Source organism: Lynx rufus, unplaced genomic scaffold, assembly GCF_022079265.1.
Source record: "Lynx rufus isolate CCGP_SWC_20201006 ecotype Redwood Valley unplaced genomic scaffold, mLynRuf1.p SCAF_2, whole genome shotgun sequence".
Taxonomy (NCBI): Eukaryota; Metazoa; Chordata; class Mammalia; order Carnivora; family Felidae; genus Lynx; species Lynx rufus.
In genome coordinates, this window is record NW_025814834.1 from 116958802 (window position 1) to 116978790 (window position 19989).

The window sequence follows — 19989 nt, forward strand, 5'->3', positions numbered from 1 at the left end:
GTTTTCATACCTACCTAACTGTGCAATGTAGTCAGTACTCGAATACTGTGATTGATTTCTTTATGTAAACATTATTTACATGAAATTGATCACATAAAATTTATTTTTATTCACTTAAAGTTCTTTCTGACTTTACATGTAGCCAACTAGAATATTAGCGATACAAAAAAGATCTGAAGTTAAAGCTCACGTTTCTGTCACAAGGTTGAATTAAGGAAAAGACTTTCCCAGAAGATGGCCACTGCGCAATTACAGAGGACTTCCATGGTATGATTTCTTGTATTTAAAAATATTTTAATGTAGCTAATCTTATTGTTTCCTGGAGTCTTTTATAAAAGTTAGAGCCAACTGTTTGAAGGGTTTAATGAGATCAGGAAACTCCATGTTTTAAGAAAGGAAGGTATTTGCTAAACTAATATTTAGAATCCATGGAGAATTGTGTTGGATGTTTGATGCATTGCATTAAATCACTGGTTCGTATCCAATTTACACTAGGTGTTAATGAATGCTATTCTGTGGCTTTGATGAAATTATCATTCATAGCAGTCTAGTCCAAGGAAATGAATGTGCATGCCTCACAAAGATAAAATTCTCATCTTTGCAATGTTCTTGTGTTACAGGGTTATGTGTGTCAAATCTAGTTAGTAACTAAAGAGTTACTACAATCTATCATGTATTATGCACTTACAGACTGTTAACCTGCAAGAGGATGTTAAGAGGATTTTTAAGCACTTTTTGCATTTTACCTTTAGGCTGCTTCCCTGAAATCACTTTCGCCTCTTAGAAGCCACCCTGACTTTCTGGGTTAGAAATTCTATGGGAAAGTACCATGGTTCACCACTATGGTTAGAAATTCTTTGGGAAAGTACCATGCTGACGCAAAGTTAGATCTACCTGAAGTTTGGGAGGATGTTATTTTTAATAAATCTAAATAAAATGTTTTAATTTTCCTGAAATTTAGAGTGCATTGGTATTTCCCAATAAGATATCAACAGAGCAGCAGTCTTTAGTGTTAGTGAAGAGGCTCCTAGCAGTTTCAGTATCCTGCATCACCTATTTGAGAGGAATATTTCCAGAATGTGCTTATGGAACAAGATATCTAGATGGTAATGTAATGTTTATTTTTTGTTTCTTTCAACTTTGTTCATGTTGATTTTAAAACCTGCTTTAAACATGTTGTTTTTATTTTGGCTTGCTTTAAGACTGTATAAATTTTTGCCTAGAGATCTTTTTTTAATAATAGCTTTAGTGAGATGAAATTCACATACCTGACAATTCACTCAGTTAAAGTGCACAACTGAATGATTTTTAGTATATTCAGATTGGTGTGCAACCACTACCATAGCCAATTTTAGAACATTTCATCACCCCAAAAGGAAACTCCATACTCACTAAGTCATTCTCCCCTTCCCCCAACCTCCCCAGTCCTCGGATTCCACCAGTCTGCTTTCTGTCTCTATGGATTTACCTATTCTGGACATTCCCCATAAATGGAATCATATAATATGTGGTCCTTTGTGACCAGCTTATTTCACTTATGTTTTCAAGATTCATCCGTATGGTGACATGAATCAGTCCTTCATTCTCTTTTATTGTTGACTAATATTCTATTATATAGAATGTTTATATTGATAAGCAAACATTGATGAATGTTTGTTTCAGTTGTTTACACTTTTTTGGCCATTATAAATAATGCTACATTCATGTACACATTTTTATGTGGACTAAGTAGTTTTTAAAAAGTATATTCAATACCTTTGGAAGCACTTAATCCTAAAATTTTTCCTTAGTTTCTCAAGTTTAATTTCACCTGACATTACTCTTTAATGATGAAGTTGGTAGGTAAAAACATTCTATTATTTATTGCTTTGTATAGTAGTAGTATATATTCTTGTGTTATTTTGGGAAGTAAAAATAATACAGCCTATTTATACTACAGTAATAATTCATTACCCAGCACATAGTGTGTACCTAATTTTGTGTGCCAACTATATGGTGGGCAATATGTTAAGCACTATGTTATGTATTACAGCTTGTTAATTCATATTACAGGCCTGTGAGTTAGCTATTACTCCTATTTTTCAGATAAGGAACCTGAGACAGAGACAGAGATCTTAGTCCTTACCATTGTATTACCTGTTGCTTCCTTGCAGGTCTCTATCTCTCACAGCCAGTTAACTTCTTGGCCTTTTACAAGAATTTAATTGGGATACGGGCCCATGCAAATACTCTAAAACTCTTGGATAATGATGGTGTGAAAGCATTATATCTAACTTTTAAGTATTCTATAGCTTTTAAAAATTACATTTTTTTTTGCCCATCACATGTATCCTAATCATTTTGATGCCATTTTATAATAAGGATAAAAAGATTATTTATTTCCATAAGACCTTTCTTCTTTTAAATTATGTTAATACCAATCATCTGGAAGTTCATTGCCATTGCATAATATATATCTAATACACAGCTGACGAAAATAATTTCACTTAAATTTCTAGGTGCTTGGGGTGCCTGGGTGGCTCAGTTGGTTAAGCATCTGACTCTTGATCTCAGCTCAAGTCTTGATCTCGGGGTCATGAGTTCAGGACCTGCGTTGGGCTCCGCCGTGGGCCTGAAACCTACTTAAAAAAATAAAATAAAATAAAATTTCTACTTGCTTACTAATCTTGAGTAGTTCTATATTTATATCATTTTGGTGTTTAGATCTTTGTGTGAAAATTCTGAGGGAAGATAAAAACTGTCCAGGATCTACACAGTTAGTGAAGTGGTAAGTAAAAGATTACCTAATGATATGAAATTATTTTTCTCTTAAATCACATTTTTTTTTTGTACCTTGGATACCTTTCATTGTTTAACCCAATTTTAGTAACTCCCCCTTTAACACTAGATACCATTTTTGCAGGTCTTTGGATCTTTGCATTAAATTTTTTCTTTAATTTTAAAGAAATTAAAATTCTGGCTCAATAGGTAGAGCATTTGACTTTTGATCTTGGGGTTGTAAGTTTGAGCCATACATTGGGTGTAGAGATTATTTTAAGAAAATAAAATTCTAGGGGTGCCCGAGTGTCTCATTCGGTTGGGCGTTTGATTCTTGGTTTCAGCTCAGTTCATGATCTCACGGTTCATGAATTCTAGCTCTCCAGCAGGCTCTGTGCTGACAGCGCAGGGCCTAGTTGGGATTCTCTCTCTCCCTCTCTGTCTGCCCCTCCTCACCTCTCTCTCTCTCTCACACACACACACACAAACACACACACACACACACACACACACAGTGAATAAATAAACTTAAAAAATAAAATAAAATCTTAAAAAAGGGAGCTTTTTTTTTAAGTAAGCTCCTTGCCAAATGTGGGATTTGAACTCACAACCCTGAGATCAAGAGCTGGATGCTCCACAAACTGAGCCAGCCAGATGCCCCAAGAAGGGAGCTTTAATAAGAAAATTTTGTATTATTTAGTAATGAGATAATATGGAGACTTATTAAAAGAATTATTTTCTGGAAAAGCATTCGGTCTAAAAATGAATATTTCGTTATTTTTTAGGATGCTAGGATGCTATGATGCTTTACAAAAAAAATACGTAAGTCAGTATCTCATTGTCTTTTTTTCTACAGCTTATACTCTATAAATGTAACAGCAATAGCCACAAAGTAGAACATTAATTTAAACTAATTTGGGCATAGGCCAGCCCAAATTACTGAAAAGTTTGAACATTTGAATATTTTAAAGACTAATATTCAACTCAATTTGAAGCCGATAGAATTAATGCGTAACAAATTTTGCCAAGCCAGTTTTAGTTAACACTTGGTTGTGTTAATAATAACACTTATTGGGGCGCCTGGGTGGCGCAATCGGTTAAGCGTCCGACTTCAGCCAGGTCACGATCTCGCGGTCCGTGAGTTCGAGCCCCGCGTCAGGCTCTGGGCTGATGGCTCAGAGCCTGGAGCCTGTTTCCGGTTCTGTGTCTCCCTCTCTCTCTGCCCCTCGCCCGTTCATGCTCTGTCTCTCTCTGTCCCAAAAATAAATAAACGTTGAGGGGCGCCTGGGTGGCGCAGTCGGTTGAGCGTCCGACTTCAGCCAGGTCACGATCTCGCGGTCCGTGAGTTCGAGCCCCGCGTCAGGCTCTGGGCTGATGGCTCAGAGCCTGGAGCCTGTTTCCGATTTTGTGTCTCCCTCTCTCTCTGCCCCTCCCCCATTCATGCTCTGTCTCTCTCTGTCCCAAAAATAAATAAACGTTGAAAAAAAAAAAATTTAAAAAAACAAAAATAAATAAACGTTGAAAAAAATAATAATAACACTTATTAACTTAACAAAAACTTAGTGAATTAAAAAAAAACTTTTAAAATAGTTTATTAGTTTCACATGCCTTCTACAATTTTGTTTATACTAATAATTTTTTTTAATTTTTTTAACGTTTATTTATTTTTGAGACAGGGAGAGACAGAGCATGAATGGGGGAGGGTCAGAGAGAGAGGGAGACACAGAATCTGAAACAGGCTCCAGGCTCTGAGCTATCAGCACAGAGCCGGACTCGGGGCTTGAACTCACGGACCACGAGATCATGACCTGAGCCGAAGTCGGACGCTTAACCCACTGAGCCACCCAGGCGCCCCATGTTTATACTAATAATTTAATAAATTGTTTCTTCATAAGAATTCAAAAATAAATTTCTGTGTAGTCTAGGTTAAATTGTCACAAATCAGGGGCGCCTGGGTGGCTCAGTCGGTTGAGCGGCCGACTTTGGCTCAGGTCACGATCTCGCGGTCCATGAGTTCGAGCCCCGCGTCGGGCTCTGTGCTGACAGCTCAGAGCCTGGAGCCTGTTTCGGATTCTGTGTCTCCCTCTCTCTGACCCTCCCCCGTTCATGCTCTCTCTCTGTCTCAAAAATAAATAAATGTTAAAAAAAAAAAATTTTTTTTAATTGTCACAAATCATAAATAGGTGAAATTTCGATTAATAAGGGTTTACTGTAGATTATAAGCCTTTTTGTATACTTATGTTTATATTAACATATATAAAGAAGTCCATCTCTAAACAAAATGTAAAAAAGATATAATTTTATCCATGGTCACTAACCTCCCTTATTAAGGCATTAAGTATTTAATACTCATTAAATATTAAGTGCCTGCTATGTGCTAGACACATACTCCAGGTAGGAGCTGGGTGAACTAACAGTGGTCAGCGAAACAAAGAGAGCCCTTTCTATAGTGGGAAAACAGTCAATAAAGCAAGTAAATCAGATAATTTCCAATTGTGCTAAATGCCAATAAAATATTTAGAAAAAGTGTGTTGCAGGTAGAGAGGTGGGGTAACTTTCGATAGGATAGGAGCTTCTCTGAGTAGGTGCCATTTAAGCTGAGAATTGACTGAGAAGAAACCAGCCAGGCGTTGACTTTGGGAGAGAATATTCCTGGCAGAAGAGCAAATACAAAGAGTTGAGGGAAGTTTAGAGAGTTCAAGGAACAAAAAGAAAGCAAGTGTGAATGGAATGCAATGAGCAGTGGGGGAGGAGGAGTCGTTTAGAGGAGCCTGGAGAGACAGGCAGGGCCAGAGCTTTCAGGACTATGTAGGTGAGGGGTTTGAATTATATTTTAAGTGCCATTTGAAGGTTTTGAGTAGAAATGTAACATCATTTGGTTTACATTTTAAATTAAAAATCACTGTGGCTACTTTCAAGACAATATACTGTGGAAGGAGAATAAGATGGGAAACAAGGAGAGTGTTGCTTAGTCCGTTAATGCAGTACTGGTGAAAAATCACTGTGGCTTAGACCAAGAGGCAGAGAAGGAAATAAATGAAAAGATTCAGGATATATTTGGCAGTAGAACTGATTCGACTTGTTGATAGATTGGTTGTGGAGTATAAGGAAAAGATCCAAATCAAGGATGACTCTTAGATTTTTGTCCAATTACTTTAGTGGGTGATTTCCTATGATTCTCTATTCCTCTGGTTTCCAAAGCTTCTTCCCTTTATTAAATGAACAGAGTCCTGAACTCTACTTTTCTCTTTTCAAAATTAGTTCTAACATTGGTAAGGTTTAATGTGTTATTTCATAATATGTATTTTCCTTGTAACTGGCAGAAATACCCATGTTTGCTTAAGTCAGTGACATGAATTTCAACCTTTAGTAAGTCAACTAGAAATATCTATTTGGGGGTGCCTGGGTGGCTCAGTCAGTTAAGCGTTGAACTCTTGATTTCAGCTCAGGTCACGATATCACAGTTGTGAGATTGAGGCCCACATTGGCTCAGATCTGGGCATGGAACCTGCTTAAAATTCTCTCTCTCCCTCTGCCCCTCCCCCAGCTTGTGTGTGCACAGGTTTCTCAAAAATAAAAGAAAGAGAGATATTTGGGGGACTAGAGAAAGATACATAATGTATTGCTTTATATACATCATATTTTCTGCAAGGTTATTTCTTACTAGGAATAAATGTTGAAATAAGGCGAAGAATTCTTATGATCCATCATGAAAAAATATTTTATGGAGTAAAAGTAAGATTTTTGTTCTTTGTTATATTTCAGCTAAGGATGGTTGTTCTAGCTGTAAGTATTTTTAAATTGTATGTTCTTTTTTAAAGACATCAAATTTGGCCTTGCTTATTTAAATAACACTAAAACCAACAATTGATTATGTCACTTTATTCAAGTAAATGATCTATTCAGTGGGGGGGAAAGTAACAAATTAATATTTTGGGAGGTTATTTTGTATTTTGTTTTGCTGAATCCATTTAATAGTTTCATCTAAATATCCAATTTAGTTCTCCTTGAATACTTAGCCTTATATAAATAACTCAATTATAAATTATTTTTAAATAGGTATACACCAATCCAGAAGACCCTCAGGTAGGTGTACTTAGGTTAGTAAAGAAACATTATATCTTTAAAATCTAAAAATAACACAAAATTATAATAATATCCTATGCTTTTACTTGTGCTTTAATCAATACACTTTCACATATATTTTCACATTTGAACCATTTGAACCTCGTAAAGGCCTTTTGAGGTAAGACAAGGCTTGTATTGTTATCTTTAAACAGATTAATACACTTACTACCAAAGAGACTGTGTGACTGACCCTTGGCCACTAAGCCAAAAACCAATAGAAATAACCTAAAACTCCTGATTTCTGCTTCAATATAATATTCTTTTTATGGAATTTTGAAAGAGGTTGAGTTTGACAAAAATAAGATGCTTAACACTTGCACTTTGGATATTCATCCCAATTCAGTCACATCCACCTGTTCATCTGACAATTAAAGAAGGTATTACAAGAAATGACAGGGAAAACCAAACAAGAAACAAAGGGGAAAGATCTGCTGAGTGCCTACTATTATTAGGCTCTGTTCCTTGAAGCTTTATATGCATTATCTCATTTATTCATCATAACCTTCATGGGGTAACTACTATTATCATCTCCACTCTAGATAAGGAAACCTAGATACAAGGTTTCTTGCCAGAGGTCACAGTGGCAGAACAAGAATTTGGACCTAAGAAGTCCAGTTCATGACCTTGGTGCTTAACCATTGCACAGTAGCTGTTATAGTGTTCCATTCAGTCATGGAGAAGCAGCTGTTTTTAAAAAGAAAGAGCTGATCCCCATTCCTATGTGAGCACTGAAATAGAAAGAAAGCAATTAAAAAAAAAAAAAAGCTTCGAGAGGGCTGGCAGTGTCTTTTCTTTGATACTCATGCCTGCAGTTAATGCTTAATATATGTCCATGGTGACAAAAATCATGTAAGCAAATGTTGTGAATTAGTTGATTGTTCGGAAACTAACTGCTCAGAAAATATTCATTTAGTTTCAGATGTTTTATATAGTTGTACATTTTTTACTTTCAGTAAAAGAGCAACTTTGTTGATTCACTAATATTTATTGAATGTTGGCATGCCAGGCAGTTTATTAAGTGCTCTGTATAAATTATCCTGTTTGTCAAATATTCATAACCACCAATGAGATAGGTACTATTTTCAACCCCTTTTATTAGTTGGGGAAACTGAAACTTAGGTTTAAATGACTTGCTCTTAGTCACAGTATAGCAAGGATTTAAGCCCTGTGCTTGAGCCATTCTGCTAGAATTAGAGATAATGCTGCCCCTCTCACCTATCTGCTAAGGAGTTCCTTTCTGATATATATGATATCCATTGCAATTAGTAGGGGAATGACCATCTCTCCAAGACTGAAGCACCAAATCCCAAACCAAGGGAATTATTAGGATTTGAAGATTTCAGTGGACCAATAAGGGTTAAAACATGGCAGAAAAATTACTAAATCAGCATGAAGAGTCATAGAAAAGCTGTATATAGCTACTTGGCTGCCAGTACTGTAGATCAGATACATAACTGCAATGTTTTCTATTTAAGACAATTTCAGAATGTTACCAATTTAAGTTCAAGTACAGTAATAATGGACCAGTCATGGACTTCATAAGGTATGGTTTTATAGTTTTCTTTTTGTATTACGGATTACCACTTATTCATATTAATACTATATTGCTAAACTTCAGAAGTACTGAAGTACTTCTGAAATGTCTCAAACACCCCCAGTTAACCATCCAGGAGTGGCTGTAAAAACATCCTTTGAGTAGCTGCAAGCCCAAATTCTGTGGCTTATTATATACTATTTTAATTATGAAACAGAGCCAAAGGGTAGGAAAGCTGTTGTATGCTTGAGTGATTAGAAATGTAATTAAAATCCATCACTTGTTTCCTTTAAACATCTTATATAAAATGCATATTAAATAAAATTATTAGTTTATACTGTTATTAATAATGATATTGATGATATTAAATCTTTGATAATAGTGACATTAAAACACGTTTATGGTAACTTTCAACTTAAAAACTTAATGCTATAATAGGAATAAGAATCTCAAATAGTAAAATATGAAGTTACTAGAAGCCATACATGCCATAAAAGAAATTAATGTGTGATTCTCTTGTAGTAAAAACCAAAGCAACGATTCCAACATGTCATCTGCTGACACCAAGAAAGCAAGTATTCTCCTCATTCGCAAGATTTATATTCTAATGCAAAATCTGGGACCTTTACCTAATGATGTTTGTTTGACTATGAAACTTTTTTACTACGATGAAGGTACTATTTGTAACACGTCCTCTTGTTACCTGTATGTTTTAGTATTGAAACAATTGGTTTCCATCCTAACTGATTTTAAGACCTAAATTGTAATATATGTTTTGAAATTATAAAATTTTCATTTAATATAAGTATTTGAAAAAGAAAGATTAGAAAAAATAGACTTTCAAATGTATATAAGCTTCTCCAGCGATATGAACATACCCATATGAGGTACAACCTCACTCATAATTAAAGAAATAAAACAGTGAGATGCTACTTTTCACTTACCAGAGCAGTAAAACTTGTAAACCATTTCTTGGCAAGGGTGTGAGGGAAAAGTAGGCACTTTTATAAATTCTCAAGGGAATGTATGTAGGTGCAAGATTTTTAGAGGACATTTTGGCAGTATCAGAATTTTAGATGCACATTCTCTTTAATCCAGAAATTCTATAGCTAGAAAAGTGTCTTGGGAATATATTTAACACAAACATGCGAGGTTATATGTTTATAAGGATACCATGCAAGCTATTATAGAGAATGTGCTAGGGCACCTGGGTGGCTCAGTCAGCCAAGCATCTGACTCTTGCTTTTGGGCCAGGTCATGATCTTGTGGTTTTGTGAGTTCAAGCCCTGCACTGGGCTCTGGGCTGACAGCTTGGGGCCTGCTTGGGATTCTGTCTCTCCCTCTCTGCCCCTTCCCCACTCACGCTGTCTCTCTCAAAATAAATAATAAGCTTTAAAAAAATGTGCTGATTAAGTTAATTTATCCAAGAAATAATACAAATGGATTAAAAAGAAAGGTTAAAAACACCTAGGTATAGAACAGTATGATCTTATTTGTGTTTTGTTAAGGATATATACATATATGAAATGTATATAGAAGAACATAAAGCAACAATAGTAATAACAACTAACATTTATTGGATACTTAGAATGTGCCAGTTTTAGTCTGAGTAGTTTATATACTTTAATTCATCTAATACCCACAATTACCCTATGGGGTAGATACTATTATTTTCCGCATTTCATAGGTGAGAAAACCAAATCAGGGATGATAAATAATTTATTCAAAGTCATACAGCCAGTCAAGTGAAGAAGAAAAAAGGTTGCCTTTCTATACTATTTGCAATGTTTTCAATCTTTGTATGTTATTATTATTATATTATGTTCTCTTCAGTTTCATGAACTTCATAGTTTATACTTTGTGCAGTTACACCCCCAGATTACCAACCTCCCGGTTTTAAGGATGGTGATTGTGAAGGAGTGATATTTGAAGGGGAGCCTATGTACTTAAATGTGGGAGAAGTTCCAACACCTTTTCACACCTTCAAAGTAAAAGTGACTACTGAAAAAGAACGAATGGAAAATATTGATTCAGCTATTTTATCACCAAAACAATTAAAAACACCACTTCAGAAAATTCTCATGGACAAAGATGATCGAGAAGATGAACAGGAGCATTATATAAGTGTCAGTACATTTTAAAGAGTTATAAAGTACCATAGTAACAAATGTTTGACTCAATTCTAAAGACTAATAGTTCTCGTTAATATTTGTATAAATATTGTATTATAATCGTAAACTCAAGGTTGATCTGGACTGTAAGAAAGGTATAGGCTTTTCATTTTAAAACTCTTTATCTTGGTGCAAACATTATTCTCAGAAATTTAAAGCACAGCTATTCTGGGGCTCCTGGGTGGTTCAGTCAGTTAAGTGTCCAACTTCTGCTCAGATCGTGATCTCACAGCTCATGAGTTCGAGCCCCGCATTGGGCTCTGCAGCTGACAGCTCAGAGCCTGGAGCCTGCTTCAGATTCTGTGTCTCCCTCTCTCTGCCCCTTCCCGGCTCATGTTCTGTCTCCCTCTCCTTCAAAAATAAATAAACATTAAAAAAAAATGTTTAAAAGAAACAACTATTCTGAATGAAGTCCTGGAGGCCCAGCCACTCACCACTTCAACTACCCTCATAGTGTACTCTGAGGAAACCCCTTGGTCTGGAGCATAATTTGCAAACCACTGAAATACTCCAATCCCCCAACTAATGTTGGAATCCTTCCTACAACACCCTTACTAGATGCTCATTTAAACCTGTGCTTGAATTCATTTGGGGCCTGCAAAATCACTGTCCTAAAGCAGGCTGGAAGTTCCTAGAAGGCAGGAAAAGTGTCATTCATCTTTGTAATCCTCCAGTGCCTACCAGACTTAGGTTTACTGTGTACATTCTCAGTTTTCAATAGAAGTATGCTAGAAGTATAAGAAGTATAAATAGAAATATAAAAAAGGCCTTTTTTTATTGTTACCTTACTCCCAGAAAATCTTCCACATGAACATGATTGTTATTTAATGTAATCTTTGTTGTTTTGTCTTATCTCATTTAATTCTAAATTATGATCTTAGTACTTATATATAGAGACTGACTTTTCTGATTTAGGCTCTGCCACATCCTTACAAATAGAAAATTCAATTTTCAAACAGTTTAGTCAAAGAAAAAGTCTTCTCAAAACCTAAATCCCAGTCTTGCTTTATAAACAAATAATGCTGGGATTTATGTATCATTCTTTAAAATATTTAAAGCTCTTTGACATATGTCACAAAAAAATGTATAATTATAAAGTAGACATTAAACTTGTTGCTATTTCTACCGTACCATGACTGATCTATTCTTCACTAACTTCCTGAAGAGGATTGGGGCATATTCAGTGTGTGCTAACATATGTATAGAAATTCCAGAGATATGGGCGCCTGGGTGGCTCAGTTAGTTGAGCGGCCGACTTCGTCTCAGGTCCTGATCTCGCAGTTCGTGAGTTCGAACCCCACGTTGGGCTCTGTGCTGACAGCTCAGAGCCTGGAGCCTGCTTCGGGTTCTGTATCTCCCTTTGTCTCTGCCCCTTCCCCGCTCATGCTCTGTCTCTGTCTTTCAAAAATGAATAAACGTTAAAAAAATTTAAAAAAAAAAAAGAAATTCCAGAGATACAGCAATGATGCTTGTGTAAACATGTCTAACGCAGTGCCCTCCGACAATAGTAAGAACTAAGGATTCTTAGAGCCATTATGTATTTTTGAGAAAGTTGTATATTTGTTCTTAAAGCAACCCTGCCAAAAAGAGTAGTAGTTTTTACTTTGGATAAATGTTGTACCTTGTTATAGTAATTATAGGACTTTATTTCTAGCAAACATAAGGTAGTTATACTGTTATGTTATATTTAACCTTCATAAAACAAATTTGTTCATAAATACTTTGCCCAGTTGTTTTAATTTCTTTTCAAAATGTGTCCATTTTTTTATTCATGTAATTATGTAGGATGAGTTTGACATTGAAACTAAAATGGAAGAGCAGAAAAAAAACCCTGGATCTTCTGAACTTGGAGGTAAGAAGTTAATGAAAATGTAGATTGATTCACTTTCAATTCTATTTCATACCACTTTAACTCTTTTTTTTTTTTTAAACAGAATCAAGTTTAGTTTGTGAGGAAGATGAAATTATGAGATCTAAGGAAAGTCCAGATCTTTCAATTTCTCATTGTCAGGTATAAATTTGATAATTCATCTCACTTTTAACTTGCTTTTTTTCCCCCAAAAGACTTGCTTATATAGTTATCTAGTTATTTTTCAGGTTTTGTTATTATATTCAAGGTCTTTTAGGATAAAATTAGGTTTCTTTTTTTTTTTTTTAATTTTTTTTTCAACGTTTATTTATTTTTGGGACAGAGAGAGACAGAGCATGAATGGGGGAGGGGGCAGAGAGAGAGGGAGACACAGAATCGGAAACAGGCTCCAGGCTCCGAGCCATCAGCCCAGAGCCCGACGTGGGGCTCGAACTCACGGACCGCGAGATCGTGACCTGGCTGAAGTCAGATGCTTACCCGGCTGCGCCACCCAGGCGCCCCTAAAATTAGGTTTCAAGAATGCTTTTTAACAAAACTTGAAAAGTATATATTGCAAAGTTTTGAATTTTTGTGGATTTATTTAGTAGTAAACCTAAATATTGTTCATAGAATCTCAGAATTTCAGCTAGAGAGAATCTTAAGCAATTATTCTACCACCTTTTGTGCTTACAAATGGAGTATATAATACATTTTTATTGCCTTGAGAAGACATGTTTAATTTTGTTTTCCATAGACAGTAAAATCTTGATATAACATTTAGATGAAAAGAACTTGAAAATAATGGGACTGAGTATTGTCCACCTTCCTCTGCACATCTCCTTTCTCCAATGAGGGTGAGCTAAAGTTCTTATCTTCTGGAAGAGTAGTGTAGTGCCCAATGATCATTTGGGACTTTTTCAGTTCAGTGAATGATCGACTGTATACAGGGTCAGTTTCATTATTTTTACCTTTACATTTTTTGTGACAGTAAGGACCATTCAAAATTATTGGTTTTCATTAAGATAATACCCTAGATTTTATGTTACTGAATTTTAGAGCCTAGTATTATGTTATGGAAAGTTTTTATTATGTTATATGATTTTGTGTAATTATTTTCTTTTCTAGTTTGAACAGTTAGTCAGTAAAACATCTGAACTTGATGTATCTGAAAGCAAAACAAGAAGTGGAAAAATCTTTCAGAATAAAATGGTAAGTGTCTCTTTAGATTTGTTTTCCATTTTAACCTTGCAATTTTTCCCCACGTGTGAGTTTATTTTGCTTCTTAATCCTTTCTTTATTGGACCAATATTTAGTAAGCGCCTATTATGTGTCAGGTACTTTTACTAGGTGTTGGAGATATAATATGAATAACACATTGTTCCTACTCTTAGCTAAAAGTTTAGTAACTGGAGCAGTGATATAGGGCCACGGAAGCAGTCTGAGTAGGCTACATGGAGGCACAAAGGAAAGAATGGTTACTTTGATTGAAGGTGCATGAAAGAGGAGAATTCAGGAAAGGCTTTGAGAAATGACACTATCATCCAGTCTCCCAAGGAGATTTCCTAGAATGCCAAAATATTCTCATGTTCTATCTTGTAAATGGATTGTCTTGTTAATGAGACATAAAAATTAATGTTTTGTACATATTTTGCATAAAATGAATCTCATGTTTTTAAGGAAAAACCCACTGCTTTATTTTAGTTTTCTATTTTTATTAAATGGAGATTTATATTTTATTTTAAACCTTTAAGTTACTCAAATGTTCAGGTATGAAGAAAAACCATTCTATAAAATATTATATCCAAACTCAGGAAACAAATAGCACACCCTAACAGTATATTGGCATTTCTTCCCAACTCCTCATTCAGTGACATCATGTTGATAGCTTAAAAGTGGAGATGATGAGAATATCCACAGCATGGAAATCTGCAAAGGCCTCAACTCAGGATTCGTTACTCCTAGAGAACTGGTTGTTAAACATTTACCAGCACACCATTGATTATAGTGCCATTTTTAGGTGTTCTTTTTTCTACATTCTTTTTTTTTTTTTAAGTTTTTATTTTATTTTTTTAGTAATCTCTTTCTCCAACTCAGGGCTCAAACTCATGACCCCAGACCCCAAGATCAAGAATCATGTGCTCTTCCAACTGAGCCAGCTAGGTGCCCCCTTTTCCATATTCTTAGTAGGAAGTTAAAACTGGCAGAAGGCAGCATGCAAACTAATATGCTGATGAAAGCAAAAGATAAAAAGTTTCAAAAGTTAGTACCCCTAGCAGCAAAATGGTCTTCTAAGCAGCTTCTACTTAAGATGAGTATCCTTTACTAGGATATAGGGAAAAAAGCAAGAGTTAAAAAAAAAATTATTAGGCAGGATTTCCTTGTAATGTGACATTAAGACACTTTAGGAGCATAAATTCACTTCTAAAATTGCCCATGTTGGGGCGCCTGGGTGGCTCAGTCAGTTAAACATCCAACTTCGGCTCAGGTCATGATCCTGCAGTTCATGAGTTCAAACCCTGCATCAGGCTCTGTGCTGACAGCTCAGAGCCTAGAGTCTGCTTCAGATTCTGTCTCTCTCTCTCTCTCTTTTTCAAAAATAAATATTTTAAAAAATAAAATAAGAAATAAAATTGCTCATGTTTTTGTATATGAACTCTCTGCCAAAGTATTGCTGCTTTTGAGAATCATGACTGCATTATTACTAGAAAAGGGCAAGAAATGAAAATATTTAATTGTATATACATTAAGGAAGCTATATGGAAAAGTACACTTCCCACATCAGAAAATATGCATGTCTGGGGCGCCTGGGTGGCTCAGTCGTTTGGGCATCCAACTTCGGCTCAGATCATGATCTCCTGGTTTGAGTTCAAGCCCCACGTTGGGCTCTGTGCTGACAGCTCAGAGCCTGGAGCCTGCTTCGGATTCTGTATCTCCCTCTGTCTCTGCCCCTCCCCCACTCATGCTCTGTCTCTCAAAAATGAATAAACATTAAAAAAGTTTTAAAAAAGGAAAGAAAAGCATGTCCTTTTAGAGAATAGTAATATGACAGCTAACAATTTGTCATCGTCCAATATTCATTTTAAAAACTGCATAGATAGGGGCACCTGGGTGGCTCAGTCAGTTGAGCATTGACTTTTTTTTTTTTTAACGTTTATTTATTTTTGAGAGACAGAGCATGAGAGGGGAAGGGGCAGAGAGAGAGAGAGAGAGAGGGAGACACAGAATCCGAAGCAGGCTCCAGGCTCTGGGCTCAAACCCACAAAACGTGAGATCATGACCTGAGCCAAAGTCAGATGCTTAACTGACTGAGCCACCCAGGTGCCCCAAGTGTTGACTCTTGATTTTGGCTTGGGTTGTGATCCCAGGGTCATGAGACAGAGCCCTGCATCGGGCTCCATGCTGAGCACTGGAGTCTGCTTAGGATTCGGTCTCTCCCCCTGTCCCTCTCCCTGGCTCACACACTTTCTCTTTCTCTCTCTCAAATAAAAATAAAATTGGGGCGCCTGGGTGGCGCAGTCAGTTAAGCGTCCGACTTCAGCCAGCACGATCTCGCGGTCCGTGAGTTCGAGCCCCGCGTCAGGCTCTGGGCTGATGGCTCAGAGCCTGGAGCCTGTTTCCGATTCTGTGTCTCCCTCTCTCTCTGCCCCTCCCCCGTTCATGCTCTGTCTCTCTCTGTCCCAAAAATAAAATAAACGTTGAAAAAAAATTTTTTTAAAATAAAAATAAAATAAAATAAAAACTGCATAGATAGCATTATTTACAATAGCCAAAGGTGGAAAAAAACTATCAATAGACAAAATGGATAAACAAAATGTAGTATATCCATGCAATGGAATATTATTCAGCCATAAAAAGGAATGAAGTACCCATATATGCTTCAACCTGAATAAACCTTGAAAACATGCTAAATGAAAGAAACCAGTGATAAAAGTCCACATATTATTTGATTCTACTCATATGAAAGTCCAGAGTAGGAATTTCTATAGAGACAGAGTAGAATGTCTCAGAGCTAGTGGGAGAAAGGGGGAATAGGGAAGTGATTAGTATACTCTACATTTAAAGAAACCAGGTATCCTATCTTAGTCGGAAATAGGTACACTATGTATAATTTTAAAAAGAAAGAAGGGAAGGAAGGAGGGAACAAACAAACAAACCTCAGCGTTTCTTTTTGGAGTGATGAAGTATTCTAAAATTGACTGCAATGATGGTTGCACAACTCTGAATATAATTAAAATTATTGAACTGTATGCTTTTTAAAATAGATGAACTGTATGTTATCTGAATTATATCTCAGTTATATCTCAGGAAAGCTTTTTTTAAAAACTGCATATAGTTAGTTGCCTCTTGTTTTTCAAGTGTTGGTTATTCTTTGAGAAATAACCAATTGATGATTATTCTGTCTTTGTGGAGGCTGATGGAAATCAACCAGTAAAATCTTCTAAGGAAAATCGGAAGAGAAATCAACTCAAATCTGGGAAAACAGTAAGTTTTATGATAGTATATAAGTTGAAAAAAATGGCAAGTATCAAACTATCATTACTATAGATTAAACTTTAAATGCTAAATATGATAATATTCCTGGATATTACCTCAGAGTACTGATATCCAAATCTTGTGTATAAATTGGTTCTAAAAAATGAGGTGATTTTAAATAAGGTATGCTATGGTTGTTTATTAATTTTTTCCATGTAAATATATACTGATTTCATCAATGATTTGAAATAGTTGGAGGAATGTATAAAATAAAAATCAGTGTGTCCAGAAAAATATGAATAGAATGAGAAAATTAAATATGAATAAATATGGTAGAATGAGAAAATATAAGAATATTTATGCCATTTTATTTATGTAGAGCTAACCATTTTATTTATGTAGAGCTAAAATTGGGCCAGAAATTTGATCTGAGCTTCCTAGAGATCAAAAATGAAGTAGAAATAAGATAAGTTACCAAATCAACTTGTTCCATAAAAATATAGCATCTCCCCTCAGTACCTTAGGGGAAAGAAAAATTTTCCTGACCTAAATTTTTTAACAGTTGTTTCATATTTGGGACCTTATTGTGTACCAAGTCAGATCATATGTTTGCCATTTCTGAGATAAATATTTGTATTTTCAACTATAACTTTTAGTATTATTAGTAGGTTAAAATTAGACAACTGAATACATAAGACTGCTTTAAAGGGGTAATCTCAAAAATATAGTTAATAGTATTTTTAATTTACATATCTTAAGAAGGGAATGAAATAACCTGATACTTCATTAATATATTAAGTTGTCTGACTTTTCCCAATGTATTAAGCCTTGATTTTTTTTTCAAAATCATTCAATTTGTATCATTAGTGAGGTGGGGTGTTGTTGTTGTTGTTGTTGTTGTTGTTGTTGTTTTCCAGAGAAATCAAAGTTGAGTAACTCAGGGAATACTTTCAGGAATTTCCCTAATTTGTCCTCCTATTCATTCAAGATTATACATTGAATGTCTAATAGCTATCAGACACTGCTAAGTACCAGGAATACAAAAAAAGAAAACATGATTTAAACCTTACATGGTGCGGAGCACCAGGGTGGCTCAGGAGGTTGAGCGTCCAACTTGGGCTCAGATCATGATCTCACGGTCCGTGGGTTCGAGCCCCGCGTCGGGCTCTGTGCTGACAGCTCAGAGCCTGGAGCCTGCTTTGGATTCTGTGTCTCCCTCTCTCTCTCTCTGCCCCTCCCCTGCTCAAGCTCTGTCTCGGTCTCTCTCAAAAATAAATAAACATTAAAAAAAAATAAAAAAAAAAAAACCTTACATGGTGCCAAGGTAGAATGTTTCTCTCTCTGCAGCTCATTGTTAAATCTTTTTCCCTCTTATCCCTCCAAAATATTTTGAGGACATAATGTTAGATCTTTCTGATTTCTCCAACAGCCCTAATGAAGACCTTACATTTTACAAGTGTGTACTTTCAGCAGCCATCAGAAGATATAAATATATCAGTAATAAAATTTACCCTACTTTATTTATTTGTTTGTTTGTTTGTTTTTAAGAAATCTTTACACCCAGTGCGGGGCTCGAACTCACAACCCCAAGATCAAGAGCGGCATGCTCCTTGGACTGAGCCAGCCAGGTGCCCCAACTTTACCCTACTTTTAAACAACTCAGATATACTATCTTAGTAGGAAATAGTTACACTACGTATACTTTTAAAAAGAAGGCAAGGAAGGAACAAACAAACTTCACAGATGTGAAAAAAGTTAAAATTAAAAACATGTAAACTGGAAAGTATCCTTGTTTTCTTTTGACAGGTCCTTCATCACTTTGATACTTCTAGTCAAGAGTCAGTGCCAAAAAGAAGAAAGTTTAGTGAACCAAAGGAACATATATGAAAATTAATTCTTCTTCATGTTTGCAAAGTTCTCAACATTTAAATTAAAGGACACTGTATTACTATTTTAATGTGTATTTGCCCTACCTGTGAAAAATTATATATAGTCTTAAGCAGTTAGTACACTAAAATGAATTTTTAGGTGACTATCATATTATCTGAGACAATCCAAGAGAACTTTTGTGTAAAATCAAAAGTACCAATGTCATAATTGATTTTGTTCATTATCTGTTCAATATTGATCTATCTTCCATTTTGATGGATACTGCCTTTAAACGTATATTAACTTTTAAGTCAATTTTAAAAACAAATAACGTTTATTTTGTTATTAAATTTTGGTAGGAATTTACTTTTTACTTACGTTAAAACTATACCACTTAACTGTCACTGTCATTAAAACCGTATTCTTCAGTACTTTGAGTACTGAATAGAGTGTATTAACATGGTAATATATAACATACCATTAAAAATTGGTTATCTTTTTAACATTTTTGTACTTGAAGACAAAAATGAGGACTGATTTTTAAGGTCTGGCATTTTTGGCAACATAAATAAAATATTGTTCAGCATCTAGACTCTTTCATGGCTTCTAATTTTTATTTAGCAGAAGATGTTTAGGCACTAATTCTATGATCATTTTGGTAGATGATACTTTGCAAGAGTTGAGCACACTTCCCAGAATCTTTAAGTGGTCGTCTGAAAGATACTGTGCTTTTTAGTGAGAAACCTGGGACCTGGTTTCAGCTTTGACCGTTTCCTTTGCCTTAGAAAAGGAAGACTTAAAACTTGGTCTGTTTGCTTCTTGCAGTTTTCAGCAGCCATATTATAAAACATACATTACCCATGGGTTTGCCAGTAACAAGAGCTGATAGAGAAGGTAGGGGTGTATGCTATGGTAGAAATGTACCTATTCCTGTTTAATGTAAACCACATAAACGGACACAAACTGACCCAGATCAGGTTTTTCTGGAACAGGAAAGTTAGGGACAAGCTAATTGTCGAAAACAACCAATTTTAAAATGTGTATTTATTCTTAGCTTTTTTGGATCCCAACACATCTCACCGAATTGTCCTAGAATACACTGCTACAGTTAACACACCTGCTACAGAGGTTGACCAACAAAAACCTTTGTTGATTGGCAGCTGGTGCTAGCTCACTGAACGCTTTGATTGGACGATTTAATGGGGGTG

At 35.5% G+C, this 19989-nt stretch overlaps 1 protein-coding gene across 1 annotated transcript; it reads left to right on the plus strand.

Annotated features, from left to right (window-relative positions):
• The first annotated feature begins 208 nt into the window (after positions 1-208).
• Positions 209-19371, plus strand: HORMAD1 (HORMA domain containing 1). The gene is made up of 14 exons (XM_047085929.1): positions 209-267; positions 962-1106; positions 2704-2767; positions 3543-3579; positions 6523-6543; positions 6817-6843; positions 8361-8428; positions 8942-9093; positions 10286-10545; positions 12376-12442; positions 12525-12601; positions 13565-13648; positions 16850-16921; positions 18719-19371. Exons 1-14 carry the CDS (start codon positions 235-237, stop codon positions 18797-18799), a joined length of 1188 nt encoding a protein of 395 aa, XP_046941885.1. The 5' UTR covers positions 209-234; the 3' UTR covers positions 18800-19371.
• The last annotated feature ends 618 nt before the right edge of the window (positions 19372-19989 follow it).